The sequence below is a fragment of the Pygocentrus nattereri genome, chromosome 3, assembly GCF_015220715.1.
Source record: "Pygocentrus nattereri isolate fPygNat1 chromosome 3, fPygNat1.pri, whole genome shotgun sequence".
NCBI lineage: Eukaryota > Metazoa > Chordata > Actinopteri > Characiformes > Serrasalmidae > Pygocentrus > Pygocentrus nattereri.
Window position 1 is genome coordinate 7,379,727 of NC_051213.1, and position 27,661 is coordinate 7,407,387.

At 41.9% G+C, this 27,661-nt stretch overlaps 1 protein-coding gene across 1 annotated transcript in view; it reads left to right on the forward strand.

The window, feature by feature from the left end:
- Positions 1-27,661, forward strand: part of kmt2ca (lysine (K)-specific methyltransferase 2Ca) — a 254,614-nt gene that overhangs the window by 181,958 nt on the left and 44,995 nt on the right. Inside the window, 9 exon segments of the mRNA XM_037537221.1 lie at positions 1,781-1,897; positions 4,244-4,348; positions 4,917-5,021; positions 8,189-8,370; positions 9,712-9,876; positions 14,170-14,279; positions 16,159-16,236; positions 17,385-17,597; positions 22,571-22,699. Coding sequence (XP_037393118.1) covers positions 1,781-1,897; positions 4,244-4,348; positions 4,917-5,021; positions 8,189-8,370; positions 9,712-9,876; positions 14,170-14,279; positions 16,159-16,236; positions 17,385-17,597; positions 22,571-22,699 — 1,204 coding nt within the window.

The window sequence follows — 27,661 nt, forward strand, 5'->3', positions numbered from 1 at the left end:
GAAAAGAGAAGTATATACAGTTTTGTGCAATACATTTGGGGCATAATGCATTTTTGAGAATCGCCCACCCCTGATTCTTTGGTGATATGAAGCTGAAGTCAGCTGTTCGCCAGCTTTTTGCTCGAATTTTCCTGTTCCACCTTAAATGGTGTAGCAGTTCTGATGCTTTTTAAGGTGGAACGTGATATTTACCTAGCTTGCTACCAAGACATTAGCATAGTACTAGCAAATTTTTGTGCTTCTTATGAAGAAAGGTACCATAATACATCAAAACAACATTAAACTTGGAGAAGACAGTGGTTATCGTGATGTCTTAACAGAGAATTCTCACATTTGTGGGTTTCTTTGGTCGTTTGAACATCCACCTTGCCGGTTTTTCTGCTTTTGCCCTACCCCTCTATCTCAACGAAAATTGGGACGCCCTATTAGTTAGTTGAGCCCTTTTTTAGACGTGCACGCACAAAACGGAGGGCGTAGGGCAAAGTGTTGGGGCTGAGGGGTGAAATGGGACTGGGCCTTGGTCAAATTGGGATAGCAATTTTTTATTTATTTATTTTTTTTCCCAGTAACCTCAAAAGTCTGTCTTCATTTGTTGATCTGGGTTGGTTCAGGCAGTCGTACTGTTTTTTGGATGAGTCAGTCACTGCTGCGTTTCCTGTGAGCGAAATGTGGGTTAAGCTGTTGAGTCATGATGGGATGGAGGTTTATGTTAGCGGAGCTCTCCCCGCGGAGACGGGCCGATTTAGCGGAGCCGGCCCGCGTGGTGATTTATCAGGGCCATCAGTAAACTGGGCTGGGAGGTTCCGTACTTTGGGCTATTAGAGCAAGTGATGACTGTGAAGGGTGGAGCTTTTGGTAATTAAAGACGAGATAGATAGATTGCAGTGATAAACAAATGTTTATGGTTTTCTTTTTTTCTTTTTTTTCTCCTTATTTTTATGGGCTGTTAAGCACACAGACTGAAGGTCATGTTTAAAGTTCACTGCAGCTCATTTAGCTCATCGCAGCCTTCACGTGTGTTTAATTTTTCATAAGCATCCTTCAGAGCTGCCAGGCAGCGAGTGACTGAGGCTCGCTCTTAGTATCATTATGTGAAAAAAAACCTCTCTCTCTCTTTTTCTCCCTCCTCCTCTCTCTCTCACTCTTTATTACTCTCTCTCTTTTCTTTCCATCTCTCTTCTTTCTCTCTCCCTTTATATCTCCTTCTTTCTCCCAATCTTTCATCTCTCCCCTCATTGTCGCTCTCTCACTTCCTTTCTTTCTTTTTCCCTCCTTTCCTCCTTTCGCTCTCTTTCCATTTCCCTCTTTTATCCATTTTTCTTTCTCTTCATCCCACTTCCTTCCCCAATTATGGCTCTCACTTCTTCATCTCCTTCCCTTCTCCTGTCTCTCCTTCTTTGCCTCCATCTCTACCTTCTCTCCAACTCTCACTCCTTCTCTTTCCTCATCTTCCTCCTCTCTCTCTCTGCTTATGTCCTTCTTTTACTCTCATTGTTCCCTTTTCCCTTTCTCTTTTCTTCTCATGCTCTGTCTCTCACTCCCCTTTCCATGTCTCTCACTTCTTTCTTTCCCTCCTTTCCTCCTTTCTCTTTCTTCTTTCTCTGTCTCCCTCCCACTTCTTTCCCCATTTCTTTCTCACTCCTCTTCTCTTCCTTCCCTTTCTCCTTTGTCTCTCCTTCTTTTTCCATCCCTCCCTTCTCTCTCTCTCTCTCTCTCTCTCTCTCTCTCTCTCTCTCTCTCTCTCTCTCTCTCTCTCTCTCTCTCTCTCTCTCACTTTCAGGGCCGAGGATCAGGCTTCCCAGGACGGAGGCGACCCAGAGGCTCTAACCTGTCTGGTAGAGGTGGTCGGGGACGATCCAGACTAAAGACTGACAGCAGCCTGCTGGTGAACCCTGGGGTATGGACCCCCTGCCAAATCACCCCAATACACCACACCCTGCCACCCCCCACCTCTCTGCATGCATGAATAATAGAACTCTACGATATGCTCAGTGTAGCATAGAGCTGGCATTAAACCCAGAGCCGAGCACTCAGCCTCAGCAAAGCCTGCTCCATCAGAGCTCTGCTGAAATGACCCTTTTCCCCCTCAAACTAGCAAATGCTGACATTTCCCCTGCGGGAGCGCACAGTTTGGGCAGGGGGGAGTGGAGGGAGTAGCCGGACTCGTGTTTGCCTGGCTCCTCAATCACATGCGCAGATTTGTTGGCGTTTTGAACAGATTCGTGGCATCGACACTCTCGCAGTCTGCTATGCTGTGTAAACTGTGATGCGTATGCACACACCTCGACGGCAAACACATCTCGCCAGGTCGAGGCTTATTGGAATCCAATACGGCACGTAGCTGTTAAGTAAGACTGCAACCTGATACAAATGGTCTTGCTTACACGTGGAGAGTGTTATGATTAGCTAATGATGGCTGCGAGTTTCTCAGGTTAAGGAGATGACAGTATATTGATTTCCATTGCAAGACTGTGTTAGATGATTTTAAGCGAGATGTGCAGTTCACACTCGTTCACTAGGGAAAGGCTAACCTGATAATGGTCATATTTGATGGTTAAGCCACAGGTTGTGGCTGTGTTGACTGAAGAAATTTCACATTTAATTCTCGTTTGAAAATTCTGAGTGGATTGGTTAAAGTAAAGAATACGAAAAAAGTAAAATAATAGGCTTAAATTTATAGATAATATGTATGTAGACAATAATAGAATAAAATGTGTAATATTTTGAGAAGTGATTTTTTTTTTTTTGAATAAATATTTTGTAAAGTTACACGAATAAATTTGATATTTCTAGGATAAAGTAGGCTGATTGTAGAGGGGCAGCTGTAACGCGTTGGGGCCTCAGTTGCTGTACTGGCGAGGACAAAGTCCCACTCACTCCTTCAAACTTTTTAATGATCGTTCTTATTGTCTCCTATGAAACTACATGCCCTCTTTGAATGACACGGGACGTAACCACTAATAGCCATGTAGACGAGCGCTGCCTGCAAGTTCTCCTTCAACAAAACGGACAGTTTCTTCCGAGTCTGTCTGGTTCTTTTTTCTAAATAAACAGTTTGTTGGTCATTTCTTATACTAATAACACTCTGGTGCTGATCTGCCGGGAGAGACTGGGAGACCGAGCATTTCTTTAGGGGTGAAATTGATCCAAGAGTATAACTTTAACTCCTTAACATCCCTCATACCTTCCTTTGGCTGCAATATTGCTGCTTGTTCTCAAAATATTCCACTTTAATGTTGTAATTCTACAATTTTTCAAATATTATGACTGTATTCTCAAAATATCATACCGTATGACTTTTTATCTTGAAATTTAATGCCTGTATAGTCAAAATATCATACCGTACGACTTAAAATCTCATGACTGGGTATTCTAAAAATATCACACTGTATAATTTATCTCAATATGACTGTATTCTCAAAATATCATGCTGTACGACATTTTATCTCAATCTTATGACTGTATTCTTAATATCATGCTGTACGACATTTTATCTCAATCTTATGACTGTATTCTTAATATCATACTGTACGACTTTTTATCTCAATCTTATGACTGTATTCTCAAAATATCATACTGTACGACATTTTATCTCAATCTTATGACTATTCTCAAAATATCATACTGTACGACTTTTTATCTCAATATTATGACTGTATTCTCAAAATATCATACTGTACGACATTTTATCTCAATCTTATGACTGTATTCTCAAAATATCATACTGTACGACATTTTATCTCAATATGACTGTATTCTCAAAATATCATACTGTACGACATTTTAATCTCGATATGACTGTATTCTCAAAATATGTAAGTATGTATAAGTATGCTTTTTTTTTCTCTCAAAATATTAGGACTTCATTCTCGGAGTCTACTATGTTTATTTTTCGCCAGTGGCCCTGAAATTCCATCATAATGAAGAATCAAAGAGATGAAGAAAGATCTGTTTACCCACTCTTGCATTGACCTCTTTTCCACTGTAGGGCCACACGATGCCAAAACCTTCTGTGAGGGAGCTTTTCAGCCGCTTCAGCGTAACAGTTTTTAGTTGTTAAAAAAAAATCAGAATCAGAAAAGAAAAGGTGGTGTTGTGCAATCTCTAATGTAATTTATTAGTATGTATTTATATTGTACGTATTTACTTGTTTATTAGTGGTTATTGTTTTTGTTTAATGTGTGTTGGAGGGCTGAGGGATGTTCCTGGTGGGTGTTTGTAAGAGACTTGTGTTTGTCCACAGGTGAGCTTCGTGGAGACTCCATATGTGGTGAAGGAGGAAGAGGAGAACAGCATGCACAACACTGTGGTTTTGTTCTCGAGCTCTGATGCCTTCACCCTCAAACAGGTGTGTGTGTGTGTGAGAGAGAGAGCGAGCGAGCGAGAGCGTGGCCTTGCAGGGCTAGAGAGCAGTTGGATTGGGTTATCTCCAGGTTGTTTCTGACTCTTTGGCCTCGTATTTTCTCTGGCTCGCTCCTCTTTGTATCTTGAAGACCTGAAGCCATAGCATTTTTTCCCCCCCTGGATGTTAAACAAGACAAACAGCACATAGAAAAAAATGCAGTTTAATGTAACGACCTCTTCTCATGATTACAAATCATCCTAAGAAATAAGCTGATGTGCCTGTGTTGTATCCGCACTTTTATGCCCAATTCGTTTAGTTTAAGTGTTTTCCTGAAACCTCTGAGCTAATTTCCATCAGGCCTGGTATTTTGCGGTTCTGACCCCGTCTAACTACGTTCTCTCTTGGCACGAATGAATCCTTCAGCAGTTGCACTGTTCATATTGCTTGCTCACACTGTATGAGCCCCGGGTTATTGTCTCTGTGTACGTGGGTGGGTTTCTTTTGGAGGGTTGTGTGGTGTTGAGTATAGCTGAACAGCATCTTGTCTGTCTTTCGTGCTCTGTGTCTGCAGGACATGTGTGTAGTGTGTGGAAGCTTCGGACTGGGCGCTGAGGGGAGGCTTCTGGCCTGTTCTCAGTGTGGTCAGTGCTACCACCCTTTCTGCGTCAACATTAAGGTAAGAGTGCTTTTGTCTTTTTGGGGTAGAACTGTTATCGTAATGTGATAAATTGCACCACACTATGCTTTTTCGAGTGTTACTGGGATCGTCAGTACCTCTGCAACGCTGGACAAACTGGACAAACTCGGGCATCATGAAGATTTTGACCAATTACAGAGATCCTGGAACAGGACTAGTTATCTGGGTGATATAATCTGATAGTGGTAGTGATGAGTAACCTGATGATGTTGCTTCAAAGGCAGTAATTGCTGTGTTGAGAAAGAAAAGTGACTGTCTGAGGGAAGTCCTCAGTGGTTTCTGTGCAGCTTCTGTGTCTCGATGGTCCAGTGAGAAAATAGAAAACTTGGTTTCTCACAGGCGTCTGTGGGTGGATTCTAGAGCAGCTCTGCTATGGAATTAATCCTTCCTTCCTTCCTTCGTTCCTTCCTTCCTTCCTTCCTTCCTTCTGTCCATCCCTTCTTTCTTTCATCCATCCTTTATTCCATTGTTGCTTCCTTCCCACCTTCCATCATTCCTTCATCCTTCCTTCCTTCTGTCCTTCCTTCCTTTCTTCCGTCATTGCTTCCTTCCCACCATCCATGCTTCCGTCCTTCCTTTCACTCCTTCTGTCTATCCATCCGTCCTTCCTTCTTTCCTTCCTTCCTTCCTTCTTTCCATCCCCTCTTGCTTTCATCCATCCTTCCTTCCTTTCTTGCTTTCTTCCCACCATCCATCCTTCCGTCCTTTCTTCTATCTGTCCATCCTTCCTTCTTTCATCCCTTCTTGCCTTCATGCATCCTTCCTTCCTTCCTTCTTTCCATCCCTTCTTGCTTTTATCCATCCTTCCTTCCTTCCTTCCTTCCACCGTTCCTTCTGTCCTTCCTTGCTTTCTTCCCACATCCATCCTTCTGTCCTTCCTTCTATCTGTCCATCCTTCCTTTCTTCCTTCCTTTCATCCATCCTTCCTTCCATCATTCCTTCCTTCTTTCTGTCATTCCTTGCTTCATTCCATCCATCCATCCATGTTTGTAGCTTTTTTAAACAACCTCTGAAACAGTTCATTACTAAAATATGAATTTACTGTATTATATTCTTTAATATGTGATGCACATTAAACCAAAGAATGCCAAAAAACATCTAAGCTAACGCCAAGAAAATAATGCACACGGTGGTCTTTTTTCCTTTGTTTAAACCAGAAATGATTATTTCATAATCATGATGGGCATCATCTAGACCTAGGCTATAAACAGCAGTCAGTGTCTAGTAATAGTTCATTTTGACATGTTTAATTCTCCAAAAAATCATTGTGTTTTAAATGTGGCACTACTAGTTTAATAATGCATTTAGTCTCCAAACTAAATGTTGTGTTGGATAACTCGTCTAAAAAAGTGCTGTGCTGTTATTTTCTAGCCATACAGTCCACCTATTATCTCCCCCTCGCGCTCCTCTTCCCACGGACCATCCGCAGAGCCGACTCGTAAAGAGCGTGTGAATTATGATGTGTCTGTCTGTGGTGCAGGGTTATGGCGTGTGGGGAGTGTGTGATAAGCTTGACAGGTCGGTGTGTGTGAGGTCTTTGGCCTAAAGCGGCTTTGGAGTAATGTGTAAAACGTTAAGAGGATTAAGAGTCATACCTTAAACACTGTGGGTCTTGTGTTGATAGACTAAAGCAGGGCTGGAGGGTCACCAGAGATTTTATCCTGTCGGGAAAGCCTGACAGACTTAAGGATGACTGTGTACATTTTCTGTTAATGAATTGGTGAAAGTGTTTTGTCTTCATGCCCAGAATAGTAATCCTGTTATTTTAGCTCCTTTGAATTTGTACTTCTGTAGTCAGTCATCATATATGCAAATCACTGTAATAAGGCTTTATGGGTCACTTTGGTCTTTATCATTAGTGCTAGAACACCTTCACCTTACTACGCACTGCTGGAGCCGCAACCCTGTTCCATACAGCTAACACAGACTGTCCCAGCAGCCTTTGCCTCCTCACCCTCTGCTTTTGCCCCCACCGCCCTTTCTCCAACTCTTTCCCCACCACCATGTTTTGTCCACCAACCTTTGTTTTTTCCCTTTCTGGATCCTGTTTTTGCCTCACCACCCTCTGCTTTTGCCCCCATCTTCTGCTTTTGCCCTCACCACCCTCTGCTTTTGCCCCATCTTCTGCTTTTGCCCTCACCACCCTCTTCTTTTGCCCATACAACTCCTTCGCCAGCTCATATTTTTGCCCGTCCACTCTTTGCTCTTGCCCCCAGCTTCCTCTGCTTTTGCCTCCCAGATTCTGCTTTTGCCCTCCTCACCCTCTTGTTTTGCCCCACCACCACCCTCTGCTTTTGCCCCCCACCCTTTGTTTTAAGCCTTTCTGCCCCTGCTTTTGCCCCTCCCACCTCTGTTTGTTGCCCCTCATGCCTGTGCTTTTGCTGCCTGAATCCCTGCTGTTGCCCCTGACTTTGTGCTTTTGCTTCCAAGTTTTGCTTTTTGCTCCCTCCTTGCTTTTGCCCCACTGGCTCTTGCTGTTTGTTGCCCTTTTTGGCCCCCATTTTCTGCTTTTTGCCCCTCCCAACCTCTGCTTGCCGGCCTGTTTTTATCTTTCCACCCCATTTTTGTTTATCCAGCTTGTGCTTTTCTCTGTCTAACTTCTGCTTTTGCCCATCCACCTATTCCTTTTTGCACCATCAACCCATGCGTTTTCCTCTGCTAGCCCCTGGCTCTTTACCGCGCCCAGTGCTTATTTCCTATAATGTTGTGCTGGTGCGTCTGCATGGTTTGAAGTGCTGTTAGCAGTGACTTAGCTTTGCTTGCTCAGGCAAAGAGGTGATTTAGGAGAAGCTCTTAATTGCACTGTGCTGTGACGGGAAGGTTTGCTCCATGCTATCGTGTGTTACCTCATTTTTTTCCAAACAGCCATGTTTTCAGACTTCCTTTAAGATTTTTGATGTAATTAAAGGATTTCATAGAGAGACGGATGTATATATGTACGCTTTAGATCCAGAACCAATGTTTCTGAGCATCATAAGTGTCATGTTCTATGAATTATGATATTAGAGAGGCTACAGAGATAACAGTGAACAGTGAACCCCTCAGAGACGTGAGCTGACCTACAAACCAGAGGGTCACGTGGTCACTGGGTTTGAAAATGCCCCTCTGCATGACATTTGACCCATGTCTGTTTTTGTGTTCTTCAGATCACTAAGGTGGTGTTGAGTAAAGGCTGGCGGTGTTTGGAGTGCACGGTGTGCGAGGCATGCGGTCAGGCGAGTGACCCCGGCCGTTTGCTGCTGTGTGATGACTGTGATATCAGCTATCACACCTACTGTCTGGACCCTCCGCTGCAGAACGTTCCCAAAGGCAGCTGGAAGTGCAAATGGTAAAAATACACTGTAGATCAGTTACTGCCTCGTTGTCTGATGGGCCGCCTCACTCATTGGCATACATTACTCCCCATGTCTGAGTCTGTTTATCTAACTGTCTGTCTCCATCAGCCTGTTTATTTACGTCTTTTCATCAGTATGTCTGTCTGTCAGCTTGTCTGTCTGTCTGACATCTGTCTGCATGTGTCTGTCTGTCAGCTTTCCTGACTTTTTCTACATTTATGTCCGTCAACTTATCGGTTTGTCTGCTTGTCTTTCTGTCTATCTGCATGTTTGTATATCTGTTAGATTGTCTGTCTCTATCTTTATATCCATCTGTTTCTCTGTCTGTTTATCTGCTTTTCTGTCTGTCTATATGTCTGCATATTTCTCTGTATATATGTCTGTCTGTCTATCTGTATTTATCTGTATATCTGTTTGTCTATCTATCTGCTTTTCTGCCTGTCTCTGCATGTTTGTATGTCTGTCTGTCTGTCTGTCAGTCTATTTATCTCATTGTATCTATCTGAATATCTGTTTCTCTGTCCGTCTATCCGCTTTTCTGTCTGTCTCTCAATATACGCATATTTGTCTGTCAGATTGTTTGTCTGTCTGTCTCTATCTATCTGTATATCTGACTGTCAGCTTGTCTGTCTGTCTCTATCTATCTGCCTGTCTATCTGTATATCTGTATACTTCTGTCAGCTTGTCTGTCTCTCTGTCTGTCTGTGTATCCATCACTATCTGTCTATCTGTATCTATCTGTATATCTCTCTGTCAGCTTGTCTGTCTGTCTATCTGTATATATGTCTGTCGGCTTGTCTGTCTGTCTTTGTCTGCCTGTCTCTCTCTCTCTGTATACGTCTGTCTGTCTGTCAGCTTGTCTGTCTATGTCTGACTGTCTATCTCTCTGTATACATGTATATCTGTCTGTGTTTCTGTATATTTATGTCTGTCTATTTCTCTCTCTCTCTCTCTCTCTCTCTCTCTCGTGATCTTAAGCAGGGGTTTAGCATCTGTTTTCCAACCAGATAGGCAGGGATTTCCCTCATATTTGGTGTAATGTTAGGTGTAATCCCTAATCAAACAGAGCTGTATTTGCAGGGCTGTGTGACGTGGTGTGCCGGAGCTTTAGCTGGATGGGAGCCATCGCCATATTTATTTTTAGGGTAGCTCACTCGTCACTGAGCCACGTGCAAACTCATGAGGTGTGCCCATCTGCCGAGTCGCATAGTGCAGGCCATAAGGCTGTGAAAGGGAGTTTCTCTCATAAAACATGCACTGTGTCTGTTTCTGAGTGTGATGCTGTTTCCCTCATCCCTGCCATGTGCTCTCTGCTCTCTGCTCCCCTCCTCTAGGTGCGTATCCTGTACTCAGTGTGGAGCCACGTCCCCTGGATTGCGCTGTGATTGGCAAAATAACTATACGCAGTGTGGTCCATGCGCTAGCGTGGCCATGTGCCCAGTGTGTGCCCGCAGCTACAGGGAGGAGGAGCTGATCCTCCAGTGCAGGCAGTGTGACAGGTGAGCAGCTTCTATACAGTGCGGGATGTGCAGTCAGCAGGGCAGATAGCACCTAAATACATGTCAAATAACCATATAAAAGATTCAAAAACCTCACGGACCATCTTAGGTTTCTTAATGCCCTCATTCATTTCTGGGATACAAATGTTTTTAAAAGTGGGTGTGGCCTAAATTTTTAAACCAAAAATGAGTGCCCTGTAAATAAGTGCAAACTGATGATGGGTGCATGAAATTATCAAGGATTAATCTTTTGCTTAAGCCATATTTAAGTCCCAAAATAAAAGGTCTAGAGAAGCATGTATACTATATATATTGATGAAAATTCAGGGGGAATATTATTCAACCTTGTCCCTCTATATATCCAGATCTTTTAGGTTTTTAACATGTCTTATATTTCAGTACATCTTTGACAGCTAGATATTTGTTTGATTATAATAAGGATGTAACGCATTTCCAGGGTTAGGGAAGTAGTGGTGTACAAGTATTGGGAATACATATTCAGAACACAAATTGAGTATGTGTATTTAGTCAAAGCTACATTTTTGGAAAGGCTTCCTGGATTTTATAGTTTTAGAATACCTATTAAATGTAATAAATACATACAAACACTAATTCTGAAGTGTGAGTAGACTGATAAATCAATGTGATGATCAGTTATTAATCTCAGTGTTACTGAGCTCTGCTAAAGCCTGAGTAGACTGATAAATCAATGTGATCAGTTATTAATCTCAGTGTTACTGAGCTCTGCTAAAGCCTGAGTAGACTGATAAATCAATGTGATCAGTTATTAATCTCAGTGTTACTGAGCTCTGCTAAAGCCTGAGTAGACTGATAAATCAATGTGATCAGTTATTAATCTCAGTGTTACTGAGCTCTGCTAAAGCCTGAGTAGACTGATAAATCAATGTGATCAGTTATTAATCTCAGTGTTACTGAGCTCTGCTAAAGCCTGAGTAGACTGATAAATCAATGTGATGATCAGTTATTAATCTCAGTGTTACTGAGCTCTGCTAAAGCCTGAGTAGACTGATAAATCAGTGTGATCGGTTATTAATCTCAGCGTTACTGAGCTCTGCTAAAGCCTGAGTAGACTGATAAATCAATGTGATGATCAGTTATTAATCTCAGTGTTACTGAGCTCTGCTAAAGCCTGAGTAGACTGATAAATCAGTGTGATCAGTTATTAATCTCAGTGTTACTGAGCTCTGCTAAAGTCTGAGTAGACTGATAAATCAATGTGATCGGTTATTAATCTCAGTGTTACTGAGCTCTGCTAAAGCCTGAGTAGACTGATAAATCAATGTGATCAGTTATTAATCTCAGTGTTACTGAGCTCTGCTAAAGTCTGAGTAGACTGATAAATCAATGTGATCAGTTATTAATCTCAGTGTTACTGAGCTCTGCTAAAGCCTGAGTAGACTGATAAATCAATGTGATCAGTTATTAATCTCAGTGTTACTGAGCTCTGCTAAAGTCTGAGTAGACTGATAAATCAATGTGATCAGTTATTAATCTCAGTGTTACTGAGCTCTGCTAAAGCCTGAGTAGACTGATAAATCAATGTGATCAGTTATTAATCTCAGTGTTACTGAGCTCTGCTAAAGCCTGAGTAGACTGATAAATCAATGTGATCGGTTATTAATCTCAGTGTTACTGAGCTCTGCTAAAGCCTGAGTAGACTGATAAATCAATGTGATCAGTTATTAATCTCAGCGTTACTGAGCTCTGCTAAAGACTGAGTAGACTGATAAATCAATGTGATCGGTTATTAATCTCAGCGTTACTGAGCTCTGCTAAAGCCTGAGTAGACTGATAAATCAATGTGATCGGTTATTAATCTCAGCGTTACTGAGCTCTGCTAAAGCCTGAGTAGACTGATAAATCAATGTGATCAGTTATTAATCTCAGCGTTACTGAGCTCTGCTAAAGCCTGAGTAGACTGATAAATCAATGTCATCGGTTATTAATGTCAGTGTTACTGAGCTCTGCTAAAGCCTGAGTAGACTGATAAATCAATGTGATCAGTTATTAATCTCAGTGTTACTGAGCTCTGCTAAAGCCTGAGTAGACTGATAAATCAATGTGATCGGTTATTAATCTCAGCATTGCTGAGCTCTGCTAAAGCCTGAGTAGACTGATAAATCAATGTGATCAGTTATTAATCTCAGTGTTACTGAGCTCTGCTAAAGCCTGAGTAGACTGATAAATCAATGTGATCAGTTATTAATCTGTGTTACTGAGCTCTGCTAAAGCCTGAGTAGACTGATAAATCAATGTGATCAGTTATTAATCTCAGCGTTACTGAGCTCTGCTAAAGCCTGAGTAGACTGATAAATCAATGTGATCGGTTATTAATCTCAGTGTTACTGAGCTCTGCTAAAGTCTGAGTAGACTGATAAATCAATGTGATCAGTTATTAATCTCAGTGTTACTGAGCTCTGCTAAAGCCTGAGTAGACAGATAAATCAATGTGATCAGTTATTAATCTCAGTGTTACTGAGCTCTGCTAAAGCCTGAGTAGACTGATAAATCAATGTGATCGGTTATTAATCTCAGCGTTACTGAGCTCTGCTAAAGCCTGAGTAGACTGATAAATCAATGTGATCAGTTATTAATCTCAGTGTTACTGAGCTCTGCTAAAGCCTGAGTAGACTGATAAATCAGTGTGATCAGTTATTAATCTCAGCGTTACTGAGCTCTGCTAAAGCCTGAGTAGACTGATAAATCAATGTGATCAGTTATTAATCTCAGTGTTACTGAGCTCTGCTAAAGCCTGAGTAGACTGATAAATCAGTGTGATCAGTTATTAATCTCAGCGTTACTGAGCTCTGCTAAAGTCTGAGTAGACTGATAAATCAATGTGATGATCGGTTATTAATCTCAGTGTTACTGAGCTCTGCTAAAGCCTGAGTAGACTGATAAATCAATGTGATCAGTTATTAATCTCCGTGTTACTGAGCTCTGCTAAAGCCTGAGTAGACTGATAAATCAATGTGATCGGTTATTAATCTCAGTGTTACTGAGCTCTGCTAAAGCCTGAGTAGACTGATAAATCAATGTGATCAGTTATTAATCTCAGTGTTACTGAGCTCTGCTAAAGCCTGAGTAGACTGATAAATCAATGTGATCAGTTATTAATCTCAGCGTTACTGAGTTCTGCTAAAGCCTGAGTAGACTGATAAATCAATGTGATCAGTTATCAATCTGTGTTACTGAGCTCTGCTAAAGCCTGAGTAGACTGATAAATCAATGTGATCAGTTATTAATCTCAGCGTTACTGAGTTCTGCTAAAGCCTGAGTAGACTGATAAATCAATGTGATCAGTTATTAATCTCAGCGTTACTGAGCTCTGCTAAAGCCTGAGTAGACTGATAAATCAATGTGATCAGTTATTAATGTCAGTGTTACTGAGCTCTGCTAAAGCCTGAGTAGACTGATAAATCAATGTGATCAGTTATTAATCTCAGTGTTACTGAGCTCTGCTAAAGCCTGAGTAGACTGATAAATCAATGTGATCAGTTATTAATCTCAGTGTTACTGAGCTCTGCTAAAGCCTGAGTAGACTGATAAATCAATGTGATCAGTTATTAATCTCAGCGTTACTGAGCTCTGCTAAAGCCTGAGTAGACTGATAAATCAATGTGATCAGTTATTAATGTCAGTGTTACTGAGCTCTGCTAAAGCCTGAGTAGACTGATAAATCAATGTGATCAGTTATTAATGTCAGAGTTACTGAGCTCTGCTAAAGCCTGAGTAGACTGATAAATCAATGTGATCAGTTATTAATGTCAGTGTTACTGAGCTCTGCTAAAGCCTGAGTAGACTGATAAATCAATGTGATCAGTTATTAATGTCAGAGTTACTGAGCTCTGCTAAAGCCTGAGTAGACTGATAAATCAATGTGATCAGTTATTAATCTCAGTGTTACTGAGCTCTGCTAAAGCCTGAGTAGACTGATAAATCAATGTGATCAGTTATTAATGTCAGTGTTACTGAGCTCTGCTTCTGTTTTGAAACATTTTCCAGGTTTTAATTCCTTTGGTGTATATCAAGACCATGAGGTTCCAATCTTAGCATTTGTGTTTTACACTTGTGCTCTAATACAACTCCTTACCTTATTATGAGTGACTTGATAGTTATAGGATAGGGATGACCGCTAAATTGTACATGCTGTGTCTTCAGTGCAGTATGCTATAAACTTCATGATTACATTTTTACTTGGGTTATCTGGCACCTGCATGCACATGCTTCTCCTTATTCATCAGGGTTTAATGAATTTCCTTCGTTCTTTAGATGGATGCACGCATCCTGCCAGGGTCTGAACTCGGATGAGGAGGTGGAGAACGCGGCTGATGATGGCTTTGACTGCACCATGTGCAGAATGCACAGTGTTTCCACCCAAGGTAATAACACACTGTGGACAAGAAAATCTACCATTCAGAGACTAAAGTGTAGAAATGAACAGAACTGATTTTTCCAGTAGAAAAGAGTTAATATTGTAGAGTTTTTCCCCATAGAAATGTATAATGTAATTATAATGCATTGTATTGATGCACACTTTAAGCTTCTGCCCTGGAGTGCTCTTCCTGCTGTGGGGGAGTATGCCTGCCTCATCACGGCTATAATTACTGCTGCTTTTTGAGAAATCTTAAGTGAATTTAAGCATGTAGAGCACTGGTGCCAAGTCTAGAGCACTGCCGTCTTTAGCTTTAGTGTCAAGCGGTTACACTTCAGGGTTCTTCACAAAGCAGGCTTTAATTAACGTTATCTTCTGACCAGGTCATCTTATTCTAATGTCATGTTCTAGGCATAGTCATTAAGTAACAGTACACATTAACATCTGAGGAAGTTTTGCCGGCCCAGTCCTAGCCAGCATACTCACACCTGCTTCATTACTGTAACAGTGTGGTTATCCAGGCAAATGTTACCGAACCAAATAAATCAAATTGTAACCTGATATCTAAATACCCAAGTCTGAAAATCAGCTTCTAATAAACACATCTTTTGTACTGCAGTGTGAATGAAGCCTAAAAGTCAAGCTTGTCCAAAAGGAGAACTGCTAAGGGACACTCCCACTCTGAGTTTAGGCTTAATTTTCCCAGTTACTAAGGCTTTGTTCACAGAGCAGGTAAACATGGCCCAGATCTGATTTTCTCACCAAATTGTTTTAGTTTGGATGTTAACAGTGTCTTTTAAATGTGATCTGTATGCAACATCAGTCTGAACAGATCAGCTCCTAAACTGACCCGCATGCGCAGAAGATCAGTGCTTCACGTGGCTTGTCCAGAGGTAAACAATAACGACTGCCAACGAACACAAGTCGCCGGGGGGTTCAGCGTCACTTTTGCCAGCATCACAGGAGCTATTATGAAGCTTCGTTGACTGACAGCTGGGCTCATCACCCAGAATGTGTTCGCGGTCACTGTAAAAAGGGCACAGTGACTTCGTTGGTTTGTGTCCTGGGATTCTTTAAACTTCACTTTCAGACTTGTTTTTAGTGTTTTGCGCCGCAGCCTCGTTCCCCTATGGCTGCGTTCATCCTTTTTTTTTTTTCCGTACATGGAGCGGGTGCGATAAGCGTCTTCTAATTTTTTAGGTACAGAAATATCAAATGTTAATGAGGTCTAAGCAGCGCAGAATTACTCCACATGTCGAGTTGGATTGATGTAAGTCGCATCGCTGCAGATTGGATATGGATCGAATTTCAGTCCCACGTATGAAAAAGTCTCAAATTTGAATGGAAATATCAAATTTTGTGTGTTTCGCTGTTCGTTTTCGGCCACTTTTACCTGCTGTGTGAACAAAGGATAAGAAACCCTGCTTTAAAACACGCCTCAGACCCAAATCCAGCTAATCATGTTCTGTTGGGACACCATAATGCTCGAGTCAGGTGTGTTGGAACAAGAACTCTGGACGAGGCCAGATCTCCAGGTGTTGGCTTTGGCTTTCCTCTTTCAGATGTAATCCACAAAACTGAACACAAGCCCATTGCTGATGGATTGCTGTTGCATTCAAGTAACAGAAGGCCGCTCCAGCATTTTGGTCAATGAAACTCAGCCTGAGCCAAATCTGCTTTATTAAAAAAGCAGATGGCCTGAATTTCGAATCAAGTTGCAACCTGTTCACTCACATGAAGTGGTGGCTAATATTATCCGTGTGTGATGGAGCCAAAATACTGTGTGCCCATAAATAAATGACAGAACAAATGATTATGTGAAGGTGTAATGATGATCCTGATCATTGTGCCTTTTTTTCTTTTTTGTGCTCTGTGTTCTGGCCCAGCTGGCACTGGTGTTAAGCTCATGGACACCAGCGAACCCCCGATGGTGGCGCAGATCGTGTCTAAAATCAAGGAATATGGTAAATAGGCTGTTACGTTTGTTATAATGCAGCCAGAATTCTTTGTGATTGTGTACTAGCACTGATGATGGAAAGCCTGTGGTGAACATAACATTGCTTTTGTTTGCATGGTCATCGCTTCCTGTAATGCTGAGCAACAAAATCTTATTACAATACACAGTACTGAGCAGAAGTATTAGGACGTCAGGGACTATTTATTTTGAAAGGAAGTGTGATTCTCCTAGTGAAAACACTGCATAACAGAGTAAATACAGATCGAATTAAATACAGTAAAAGATATTTTCTTATTTTGAAAATGATATCTTGTTTAGGAGAACGTTTGGTTCTTGGTTTATAATTGCTCTTTAATGGGCTTGATAAAAACATCCGTAGCAGACCTGATTTAATTTAATGAAGGATTGATTAGGTTCCGATGTATTGCTCATTTGTGTTTATTGTTATATTGTGATTATTTCAAAATGATTACATAGTACTGTGTTTTTTTTTAAGTCTAAATAGAATTGAAATGGCCAAAAGTATATGGACACACCTTCTAATCGTTGAGTTTGTGTTGCAGCCACACTTTTTGCTAACGGGTGTATAAAATCAAGCACATAGCCATGCAATCTCCATAGACAAACACTGGTGGTAGAATAGATGGTACTGAAGAGCTCAGTGACTTTAAACATGCCACCTTCGCCAGAAGTCAGTTTAAGTTTCTGCCCTGCTGGGTCTGCCCTAGTCAACTGTAAGTGTCATTGTGAATGGAGGCAACAAAAGCTCAGCCTTGTGGGTTGAGAGATTACTATACTTTTCCACATACCCTTTGGCCATGTTCTTGATATTACATACACAATATGATCAAAAAACAGTTTTGTGCTGTAGAGGATGAGGGTTTTTGACACGTATTTAAGAGATGTTTTCTCCAATTTCACAGCTTTGTTAGACTCCCCACTATGTATAGTATCTTTGTTGGCTAAGGAATATTTTAGTGCTTCCGTAGGAAGAGACTTCTGGGTAAATGGTCAGTTTCCCATGGTGTCTTCCTCACCCAGTCACAGATTTGCTAGTCACTAGTGGTTTACCACTGAGAGACCTGCCGGTTGATCAGAAAGGCCTTGTTTGATTCGGGAACATGAGTGTTTTGTAATGTGTCTTTTTCCTCTCAGACTTTCAGAAGACGTACACTCAGGACGGTGTGTGTCTGACTGAATCCGGTCTGTGCCAGCTGCAGAGTCTGTCTGTACCCTCAGTCCGGCGCCGGCGCCCCAAACCCAAACTCAAACTCAAAATAATCAACCAAAACAGCGTGGCAGTGCTGCAGACTCCGCCAGATCCACAGTCTGAATTGTCCCGTGAGGGGGACCTGGAGGACAGCAGAGGTACGCTCTCGCTGTGTGTGTGTGTCCTGACTTGTGGTAAAATCAGAGAAAAGCGGGTCTAACCTGTAGGAGATCCTGACTGTGTTAAGTGCTTTTTACAAAAGATTCATTTTTTTCATTTTTTTTAAAACAAAAGTGCAACACTTTTTTTTTTTTGGGTTACTTAACAATGTTACATACATGTAAATGCTTATACATTTTGTTGCTGTCGGGGCAAAATCTCCGTTTTGGATGATATCATTTGATCACAATTTGAAATCACTGAGCGCAAATATACATGTGTATGTACAGTGGTGTGAAAAAGTGTTTGCCCCCTTCCTGATTTCTTATTCTTTTGCATGTTTGTCAATTAAATGTTTCAGATCACCAAACAAATTTACATATTAGGCAAAGATAACACAAGTAAACACAAAATGCAGTTTGTTAATGAAGGTCTTTAATATTAAGGGAAAAAGAAATCCAAACCTACAGGGCCCTGTGTGAAAAAGTGATTGCCCCCTAAACCTAATAACTGGTTGGGCCACCCTTAGCAGCAACAACCGCAATCAAGCGTTTGTGATAACAGGCGATGAGTCTTTTACAGCGCTGTGGAGGAATTCTGGCCCACTCTTCTGGGTAGGATTGTTGTAACTCAGTCACATTGGAGGGTTTCCGAGCATGAACCGCCTTTTTAAGGTCAGGCCACAGCATCTCAGTCAGATTCAGGTCAGGACATTTTTACTGCCCCACCTGTTCTCAATCAAGAAATCACTTAATTAGGACTTGCCTGACAAAGTGAAGTAGACCAAAAGATCCTCAAAAGCTAGACATCATGCTGCGATCCAAATAAATTCAGGAACAAATGTGAAACAAAGTAATTGAGATCTATCAGTCTGGAAAAGGTTATAAAGCCGTCTCTAAAGCTTTGAGACTCCAGCAAACCACAGTGAGAGCCATTATCCACAAATGGCGAAAACATGGAACAGTGGTGAACCTTCCCAGGAGTGTCCGGCCCACCAAAATTACCCCGAGAGTGCAGCGATGGCTCATCCAAGAGGTCACAAAAGATCCCACAACATCCAAAGAACTGCAGGCCTCACTTGCCTCAAATAAGGTCGGTGTTCATGACTCCACCATAAGAAAGAGACTTGCCAAAAATGGCCTGCATGGCAGAGTTCCAAGACGAAAACCACTGCTGAGCAAAAAGAACATAAAGGCTCGTCTCAGTTTTGCCAGAAAACATCTTGGTGATGCCCAAGACTTTTGGGAGAATACTCTGTGGACTGATGAGACGAAAGTTGACCTTTTTGAAAGGTGTATGTCCCATAACATCTGGCGTAGAAGTAACACAGCATTTCAGAAAAAGAACATCATACCAACAGTGAAATATGGTGGTGGTAGTGTGATGGTCTCGGGCTGTTTTGCTGCTTCAGGACCTGGAAGACTTCCTGTGGTAAATGGAACCATGAATTCTGCTCTCTTCCAAAATCCCTTAAGGAGAATGTCCGGCTATCTGTTCGTGACCTCAAACTGAAGCACACTTGGGTTCTGCAGCAGGACAATGATCCAAAACACACCAGCAAGTCCACCTCTGAGTGGCTTAAGAAAAACAAAATTAAGACTTTTGAGAGGCCTAGTCAAAAGTCCTGATCTGAATCTGACTGAGATGCTGTGGCCTGAACTTAAAAAGGCGGTTCATGCTCGAAAACCCTCCAATGTGGCTGAATTACAATCCTACCCAGAAGAGTGGGCCAGAATTCCTCCACAGCGCTGTAAAAGACTCAGCGCCAGTTATCACAAACGCTTGATTGCGGTTGTTGCTGCTAAGGGTGGCCCAACCAGTTACACAGGCCCCTGTAGGTTTGGATTTCTTTTTCCCTTAATATTAAAGACCTTCATTAACAAACTGCATTTTGTGTTTACTTGTGTTATCTTTGCCTAATATGTAAATTTGTTTGGTGATCAGAAACATTTAATTGACAAACATGCAAAAGAATAAGAAATCAGGAAGGGGGCAAACACTTTTTCACACCACTGTATAGTGATGTGTATATAGATAGAAAGATACTTTATTGATCCCGAAGGAAATTTAGGAGTATTTGTATATGTAATAATAAATACGTGCCACACACACACACACACTCACTCTCTCTCTCTCTCTCTCTCTCTCTCTCTCTCTCTCTCTCTCTCTCTCTCTCTCTCTCTCTCTCTCTCTCTCACTCTGTCTCCCTCCCTCTCTCTCTCTCTCTCTCTCTCTCTCACTCTGTGTCTCTCTCTCTCTCTCTCTCTCTCTCTCTCTCTCTCTCTCTCACTCTGTCTCTCTCTCTCTCTCTCTCACTCTGTCTCCCTCCCTCTCTCTCTCTCTCTCTCTCTCTCTCTATGTCTCTCTCTCCCGTCCCTCTCTCTCTTTCTCTCTGTCTCTCTCTCTCTCTCTCTGTCTCTCTCTCTCTCTGTCTCTCTCTCTCTCTGTCTCTCTCTCTCTCTCTCTCTCTCACTCTGTCTCTCTCTCTCTCTCTCTCTCTCACTCTGTCTCTCTCTCTCTCTCTCTCTGTCTCTCTCTCTCTCTCTCTCTCTCTCTCACTCTGTCTCTGTCTCTCTCTCTCTCTCTCTCTCTCTCTCTCTGTCTCTCTCTCTCTGTCTCTCTCTCTCTGTCTCTCTCTCTCTCTCACTCTGTCTCTCTCTCTCTCTCTCTGTCTCTCTCTCTCTCTCTCTCTCACTCTGTCTCTCTCTCTCTCTCTCTCTCACTCTGTCTCTCTCTCTCTCTCTCTGTCTCTCTCTCTCTCTCATTTATATAAATATATATATAAAACAATTTTAAAATACCTGTTGTATGTAAATTTCATTATTATACGTGTTCGTGTGTGTGTGTGTGTGTGTGTGTGTGCATGTATAATACATAATCAATGTTTTACGTGAAAAAGGACTTTTATTTTTAATGCAAGTTAATAGAACAAGATGTTCAGCGTTTTTCTGTCATTTAGGTTCATTTCAGTTTTGCAGTCTAACTACTGACATACGTATAATGCATGTTGAAACGTTACGTATAGGCGCTATAGGGACATTTGTATGTCCGATGTATGACGCATTAAAACAAGCAGCACAGCAGTGGGAAGCAGTGCGTTTGCTTGGATTGTTTCATCTGCTTTGGCTCCTCGGCTCTGAGGAATATTGAAACGCGGCTTCCATTGATGTGAAGATCAGTGTGCCGTACAGTATTTTTCTGCGCTCTCCAAGTGCTCCTGGCACTTATGCAATCTAATGAAATAACCTTTTGAGGTTTTATTTTGGAAGAAGTGGATTTTGGCTCTGTTCAAATATCATAATCAAGGCAGGGGTGTTTTAAGCAGCTTGTTTTAACCGTGATTGTAAGCCACTTTCGTGGTACTACAGTCTAGTTTCTGGCTCGCTGTTGATGGCAGGGAGGCATTTTTAGATGCTCGGCCCATTCTGCGCTCTAATCAGCAGAGAGGGATGTTTAAATGAAGTGAAGGAAGAGCGAAAGATGCACTGAAATAGTGAAAACAATTTCATGGCGTTATTACACAGTGGAACAGGCTTGTTTGAAAGGAGGCCAAGGATAGTAGAAGGAAGGAGAAGGAATTGAGTGAGAGTGAGGTGGAGAGGTTGAAGGGGTGGGAGTTGGGGTCTGGCCAAGTAATGAATTTGACTTGGAGAGTGAAGAAAGGCTTTGAAAACAGCAGTCAGCAAATTGTACCTGCCTCAGCGTTGCGGTGATGAGAGGCCAGCCTGATCTAAACGAATTAATGACCAGCCCATCTATCAGGCGGCAGCTGTAACAGAGCAGACAGGGGCAATGAGGAGATTAACCCTCAAACTCCCACTGTCAGAAGTTTGGCTGTGACTCCTTCTTTTGGAACTGTTTACACAGTGCTTCATTTTTACTCAAATAAGAAAAACCTGAAGGTTTTATTTGCGTAAAACAGCAGCTTCAAATTCATCATAGTGTCTCCCTTAGAATAAAGAGCAGGTTTTCGCCTGAATTGGAAATCTGAATATTTATTATTGTTATTATGATAATAACTAATCTTTTATTACTTTACTAAATTATCATAATATTTTAACAATTACATTTTTAATACATTTGTATGCAGACAGTGTTCTGAATGTTATTTTGTAATAGCAGTAAAGTGTTGGGTGTGCAAAAATCAGAGACCACCCTTCATCTATTAAGTTTTAAGTCAAAATGGCCATTAAGTACAAGTTACTGATTTATCCGTATCAGAACAAAAGCAGAAAGCATATATTTCTAAATTTGCTCATTTGTTCTGGATTCACTTTGTTCACCCTTCATCACATTTTAAATAAGTCTGCAGGCATGTTTTTACACACCTCCAAAGTTCAGACATAGAAGTTGGTTTAACATTTTCAGCTTCTCACCATCCAAATAATGTGATCACATTTAGTGATGCTCAGGTCTGAGCTCTGGGGTGGTCAGCCCATTGTTTTGAGAACACCAGCAGCTTCTTTGATTTTCTCCTCTCGTCGAGATGAAAACTTGTCCTGTTCATCTGATAAGGACAGTTTTGGTGGTCTGCCAGGTCTTGCACAATCGTTAGAAGTCCCATTTTCTTTTAATCGTGCTTTGTACTCCAGTTTTGGAAACCCCTGTTTTTTTTTCCACTCAGTTTTCTTTGACTTTCTCTTTCCTTATGCATGTGGATTGTCTTATATCAGATTTCCTCAGAAATGTCCTGAAAAATAAATAACTTTTATTTGTTATGGCTAAGAATTGAATAGATGAAGGGTGCTCTCTTTTGCACAGTAGTCATAGAGCGCTCGGAGGGCCTGGCTTGGTGGAGCTAAACCACTGAGTGAGGCTGAACTCTGATGGAGCTCAGAGTAACTGTGGTTCTTAATTATATAAATATATAAATATAAATAATTGTTGTGCAAAAAAAACAAATGTACGCATTTCTTATGTGTATTAATGTGTAAAGTATGTCCTCATTGCTTTGTGTGTGGCTGTGTTTCAGAGGGGGATCTGATGGACTGTGACGTGAAGTCTGACTCGAGCCCCGAGCGAGAGCCCAACGATGAAGAGCTGAAGGGAGCCGAGAGCGCCGACGGCATGAAAAAGAGGAAGAGGAAACCCTACAGACCGGGTACACACACACACACACACACACACACACACACACACACACACACACACACACACACACACACACGCCCCCCAGAAAAGAAAGAGAGGAGAGAACAGGAGTTAGGGAAGAAATGTGGTTAAGATACAGGGGCACGGATTGATGGAAAAAGATGGAGGGAAGAGAGCAGTAAAGAGGAGGAGAGAGAAAAGAAAGATGGAGAGAGAGAGAAAGAAAAAAATGGGGTACAGGGAGAAAGAAAGATAAACAGACAAAGATGGGCTAGAGAAGAAAAATGAAGGATACAAAGATGGAGAGAGTGATGGAAAAGTGGGAGAGAAAGAACGATGGGGTACAGGGAGAAAGAGAAAGCTAAAAAGACAAAGATGGGGGGGAAAAAGAGAAAATGAAGGAAACAAAGATGCAGAGAAGGCAGGAAAAGGAAAGATGGAGAGAGAGAGGAAGATGTGAAGTCAGAATGATGGGGAAAGTGGTGTAATTGAAGAAAAAGAATGATGGAGAGGGAGGAAACAGATGAAGAGAGGACAGGAAAATTTAAAAGGGGAAAAGACAAAGATACACTGGGAAAGAAGGATGGTGTAGAGAAAGAGAGGGGGATAATAAAAAGAAGGGTGACGAGAGGCCAGGAAAAGGAGAGAGGGATAAAAGATGAAAGGAAAGAGGGTTAAAGATAGACTTGGTATAGAGAGAGAGAGAGAGAGAGGGAAATGGGAAAAAGAAAGAAGTCAGGGAAAGGGAAGAGGAGAAAGGGTTGAGGAATTGAGGGAGGACGGAAGTAGAGACAGGAATGGAGAGAACGGAGGGAAGGTGACAGAGAGAGATGGAGAAATGGAGAGAGGAAAGGAAGTAGAGAGAAAGAGGGAGAAATGCAAAGAGGAAGGGAAATAGAGACGGAAAGATGAAGGGAAGTAAAGAGAGGTGCACTTATCAGAAAGGACAGCTCCGCTGGAGTGTGAAATAGTACGGCTGCACACTCCGGACCCTAAATAGCATCCCACAGTGCTCTGCTCTTTAGAGCTCCTAGCTGAGGACGGCTGCTGAAAGGAACATTTGCTCTGAGCCTAGAAAAAGTAATCTCTCTACTTTTTTTGCCCGTTTCGTTTTTGGAAATACCTTTAGTTCGATACGAGCTCTCTAAACGTGGCGAGTCTCTTCAGTTGAGGCTGAATTTTGTGGGTTTACCGTGCAAGCCTTATCTTCCGCTGACGAGCAGTTCTGGCTAAAATTGCAGTGCTAATTTTTCCTTCCCCAGAGGGATCCCTGTTATCGTGCGTGGACTTAAATTGTTTCCAAAATGAGATGCAGTGCGGTTTCTGCTGTTATTTTCTGCCACACAGACCTCCTACTTCCAAATTTTACATTCAGAAACGTGACTTCGAGTTTTCGGAGGAATTTTTAGTGGTCTTTTTAGGGTCTTCTGCAAAGTTGTCATCCACAGTGCGCCGTCATCACAATGCCCTACTTGATGTGAAGTGTAGACTAAAATAATCATGTTGGTTTGATTGGATTTGGAGTGAAACAGTGGCTGTGACATTAAACTGCAGACTCACAGGCTGAGTGACTTCATATCAGAAGAACCGTGCAGGAACCTCAGCCTTTCTCCGTTTTTTTATTACAGCTGGAATGATTACAGTTCATATTCAAAACAGTGCGTTAAAATATAAGTGCACTCCCAGTGTTCTCTTATGTTCCCGCCATTCGTGGAAGCCAGACAGTGGCCAAAACTGAGCTTCTCGCTACATCCTATTTATTTTTGTGTTGCTCACAGCTCGTTTGCTTTTGTTTTCTTTTTTAGCACAAATGAAACAAAAAATTCTGACTCAGAATCAAAAACTGCTGTTGAACCTGAAAATATTGCACACCCCTTGATCAGATGTGATCAGATGGTAGGTTTCTCAGTTTCTTGAGTAGCTGTGTGCTGTTGTTTTTTTCATTCGTGCACAAGAGATCAAACAAAAGGTCTACAGTTGATTCTCGCTGTGGACTTTATATCTGGACTTTGTTTTTACAAATGACTGAAGAAATGGCGGTAAAGCAGGATTTTATCAGGTGTTAGAATTAGAAAAAAATCAGCTGGGTACGTAGCCAGAAGATGAGATGCGTCACACTGTTTGCTTCATTGAGAACTTGGCAATATCAGGTAGGCCTGTCACCTTTATTACATAATACCCCCATCAAAATGGTTTAAGCTGACTCGTTATTTTCAACACATGGGTCTCAAGGTCATGTTTACATCACAACAAACAGGCTATGAATTTGGTGTGTTTTGATCAGTTGGGTTGAGGTAGATACATCTAAGTAAAAGCAAGCATAACACACATTTATGGAGAGTCGTCATGGGTTTAGAGGGCGGCGGTGAGTGAGGTTTGTTTTTGGTGTTCATTAATGACGCCTTTAGAGGGCGGCGGTGAGTGATGTTTGTTTATCTGATGTTTGTTAATGACGCCTTTAGAGGGCGGCGGTGAGTGATGTTTGTTTATTTGATGTTTGTTAATGACGCCTTTAGAGGGCGGCGGTGAGTGATGTTTGTTTATTTGATGTTTGTTAATGACGCCTTTAGAGGGCGGTGGTGAGTGACGTTTGTTTATTTGATGTTTGTTAATGACGCCTTTAGAGGGCGGCGGTGAGTGAGGTTTGTTTTTGGTGTTCATTAATGACGCCTTTAGAGGGCGGCGGTGAGTGATGTTTGTTTATTTGATGTTTGTTAATGACGCCTTTAGAGGGCGGCGGTGAGTGATGTTTGTTTATTTGATGTTTGTTAATGACGCCTTTAGAGGGCGGCGGTGAGTGATGTTTGTTTATTTGATGTTTGTTAATGACGCCTTTAGAGGGCGGCGGTGAGTGATGTTTGTTTATTTGATGTTTGTTAATGACGCCTTTAGAGGGCGGCGGTGAGTGATGTTTGTTTATTTGATGTTTGTTAATGACGCCTTTAGAGGGCGGCGGTGAGTGATGTTTGTTTATTTGATGTTTGTTAATGACGCCTTTAGAGGGCGGTGGTGAGTGATGTTTGTTTATTTGATGTTTGTTAATGACGCCTTTAGAGGGCGGCGGTGAGTGATGTTTGTTTATCTGATGTTTGTTAATGACGCCTTTAGAGGGCGGCGGTGAGTGATGTTTGTTTATCTGATGTTTGTTAATGACGTATTTAGAGGGCGGCGGTGAGTGATGTTTGTTTATTTGATGTTTGTTAATGACGTCTTTAGAGGGCGGCGGTGAGTGATGTTTGTTTATCTGATGTTTGTTAATGACGCCTTTAGAGGGCGGCGGTGAGTGATGTTTGTTTATCTGATGTTTGTTAATGACGTCTTTAGAGGGCGGCGGTGAGTGATGTTTGTTTATTTGATGTTTGTTAATGACGCCTTTAGAGGGCGGCGGTGAGTGATGTTTGTTTATTTGATGTTTGTTAATGACGTCTTTAGAGGGCGGCGGTGAGTGATGTTTATTTATTTGATGTTTGTTAATGACGTCTTTAGAGGGCGGCGGTGAGTGATGTTTGTTTATTTGATGTTTGTTAATGACGCCTTTAGAGGGCGGTGGTGAGTGATGTTTGTTTATTTGATGTTTGTTAATGACGCCTTTAGAGGGCGGCGGTGACAGACGTTTGTTTATCTGATGTTTGTTAATGACGTCTTTAGAGGGCGGCGGTGAGTGACGTTTGTTTATTTGATGTTTGTTAATGACGCCTTTAGAGGGCGGCGGTGAGTGATGTTTGTTTATTTGATGTTTGTTAATGACGTCTTTAGAGGGCGGCGGTGACAGACGTTTGTTTATCTGATGTTTGTTAATGACGTCTTTAGAGGGCGGCGGTGACAGACGTTTGTTTATCTGATGTTTGTTAATGACGTCTTTAGAGGGCGGCGGTGACAGACGTTTGTTTATTTGATGTTTGTTAATGACGCCTTTAGAGGGCGGCGGTGAGTGATGTTTGTTTATTTGATGTTTGTTAATGACGCCTTTAGAGGGCGGCGGTGAGTGATGTTTGTTTATTTGATGTTTGTTAATGACGCCTTTAGAGGGCGGCGGTGAGTGATGTTTGTTTATTTGATGTTTGTTAATGACGCCTTTAGAGGGCGGCGGTGAGTGATGTTTGTTTATTTGATGTTTGTTGATGACGTCTTTAGAGGGCGGCGGTGAGAGACGTTTGTTTATCTGATGTTTGTTAATGACGCCTTTAGAGGGCGGCGGTGAGTGACGTTTGTTTATTTGATGTTTGTTAATGACGCCTTTAGAGGGCGGCGGTGAGTGATGTTTGTTTATTTGATGTTTGTTAATGACGCCTTTAGAGGGCGGCGGTGAGAGATGTTTGTTTATTTGATGTTTGTTAATGACGTCTTTAGAGGGCGGCGGTGAGTGATGTTTGTTTATTTGATGTTTGTTAATGACGCCTTTAGAGGGCGGCGGTGAGAGATGTTTGTTTATTTGATGTTTGTTAATGACGCCTTTAGAGGGCGGCGGTGAGAGATGTTTGTTTATTTGATGTTTGTTAATGACGCCTTTAGAGGGCGGCGGTGAGTGATGTTTGTTTATTTGATGTTTGTTAATGACGCCTTTAGAGGGCGGCGGTGAGCGACGTTTGTTTATTTGATGTTTGTTAATGACGCCTTTAGAGGGCGGCGGTGAGCGACGTTTGTTTATTTGATGTTTGTTAATGACGCCTTTAGAGGGCGGCGGTGAGTGATGTTTGTTTATCTGATGTTTGTTAATGACGCCTTTAGAGGGCGGCGGTGAGTGATGTTTGTTTATTTGATGATTGTTAATGACGCCTTTAGAGGGCGGTGGTGAGAGACGTTTGTTTATCTGATGTTTGTTAATGACGCCTTTAGAGGGCGGCGGTGAGTGACGTTTGTTTATCTGATGTTTGTTAATGACGTCTTTAGAGGGCGGCGGTGAGCGATGTTTGTTTATTTGATGTTTGTTAATGACGCCTTTAGAGGGCGGCGGTGAGAGACGTTTGTTTAT